The following is a 1,626-nucleotide window of genomic DNA, read 5'->3' on the forward strand; positions in this document are numbered from 1 at the left end:
TCATTGTGTATGTACATGTGTGCATGTGTGTAGTGTATGGGTGCGTGTGTGTGTGTAGTGTATGTGTGTATGTACGTATGTGTGCAGTGTATGTATGTGTGTGCATGTATATATGTGCATGTGTATATGTGCATATGTATGTATGTGTGTAGTGTATGTGTATGTATGTGTGTGCATGTATATATGTGCATCTGTATATGTGCGTGTGCATGCAACAGACTAAATTCAGGAAGTTCAGCAATGTTGCCTCCCACGTTGCACAACCAGCAATTCCCGACCTTTGCTCCCGTCCTGTGTGTCCCCGATTTGGTATAGAAAATATGGTCATTCTAACACATACAGCCCCCACCCCCCAGATCCATACGCCTATACACACACACACAAAGCACTCCCCGTTGCTGAGTTCACAGCGAGGTTATTCCTCTCCCACTTCCGCAGCACCAAGGACACTGAGCACCGCAGAGACCAAAGTGACAGGAGGCGGCTCAGTTCTGTCTGGAAGCTTGAAGACCCTGCCGGGAAGGTTTATTTGCAGAGACCACACCATGGATCTGGTGCTTTGGGCGGTGACGATGACGGTGGCTCTTGTGGTGGGCTTGTTTGTGCTGCTGATTTCTGGGGTAGCTTATTCTGTATTCACCGACTTGGTTCTTCCGCCAGGGATCCAGGGACCGGGGAAACTCCGGATCCTGCACGGGATGCTAATTACAATCGGCACTCTGGTAAGAAGCGCTGCAAACTACAGGGAGCGGTAAATGATACAAAAAACCCGATTCTCACATTTCTTGTGAGGGGAACAGGTGCATTTCTTGCAGACTAGGCTCTTAAAGGCACATTGCACTGTGAGATTGAGTGGGTAACTTTTCTGATGCACAGTCCCAGTGCGGAGCCTCTGTCGCTGGGGACACGCACTGGCCCCTAACTTGCTGGAATAGGTCATCTCACGGTGAGTTAGAGTCAATTCAGGTACAGAGAGAGAAAGAGGAAGAGGAGGAGGAGGAGGAGGAGGGAGCGAATTAAGAAAGAAAGGGAGAAAAAGTAAGAAAACGTAAAATTTAACTTTGACTTAAAAAAAATCTCCAAACAATTCCACAATCTGCAGGATTGAGATTGACCACTTTAAATTGTTCCTAGTTGGGGGCCAGAGAGGTTGATTGGCATTGAGTTCACACGCAATTCACAAAGTTACGCTCTTCACTGGCAGATTTCACTTTCTGTGGAGAGGGTACTGGGCAATTCACCTGTAAGTCGGGCAAGTATTTGAAAATGACGGGGAGGTTGAGGACGAGATGCCGTTTGCACGAAGCGATCAGCGGGGTGGTGTAAATTCACCAGTCACTCCTTATCTCTCCTTCCACTGAACTTGCCCTTCGAGTTGCCCGTTAATAAAGGCGTGTGCCGCTAACACCCGTTACCTTTCCCGTAAGATGTGCCCCGCTATAAATCACTCGTGCGGTTTAGATGTGTGCTTCCAGCAGGTGAGGCTCAGACCAATTGGACATTTATCCATTAAATTCACACTTTACTGACCAGGCCAGATTTCACCCTCTTTCCCCCGCCCCCCCTCCCTCCTCTCTCTCTCTCTCCCCCCCCCCCTCTCTCCTCTCTCATCTCTCTCTCCCCCCC

The 1,626-nt window shown here is 49.0% G+C and overlaps 1 protein-coding gene across 1 annotated transcript in view; it reads left to right on the plus strand.

Annotated features, from left to right (window-relative positions):
* Positions 1-415: 415 nt before the first annotated feature.
* The window catches only part of aadacl4 (arylacetamide deacetylase-like 4), an 11,526-nt gene continuing 10,315 nt past the window's right edge, over positions 416-1,626 (plus strand). The window contains exon 1 of the mRNA XM_070860924.1: positions 416-722. Coding sequence (XP_070717025.1) covers positions 546-722 — 177 coding nt within the window. The 5' untranslated portion in view covers positions 416-545. The remainder of the gene's footprint in view (positions 723-1,626) is intronic.

Source organism: Pristiophorus japonicus, chromosome 18 (genome assembly GCF_044704955.1).
Source record: "Pristiophorus japonicus isolate sPriJap1 chromosome 18, sPriJap1.hap1, whole genome shotgun sequence".
NCBI lineage: Eukaryota > Metazoa > Chordata > Chondrichthyes > Pristiophoridae > Pristiophorus > Pristiophorus japonicus.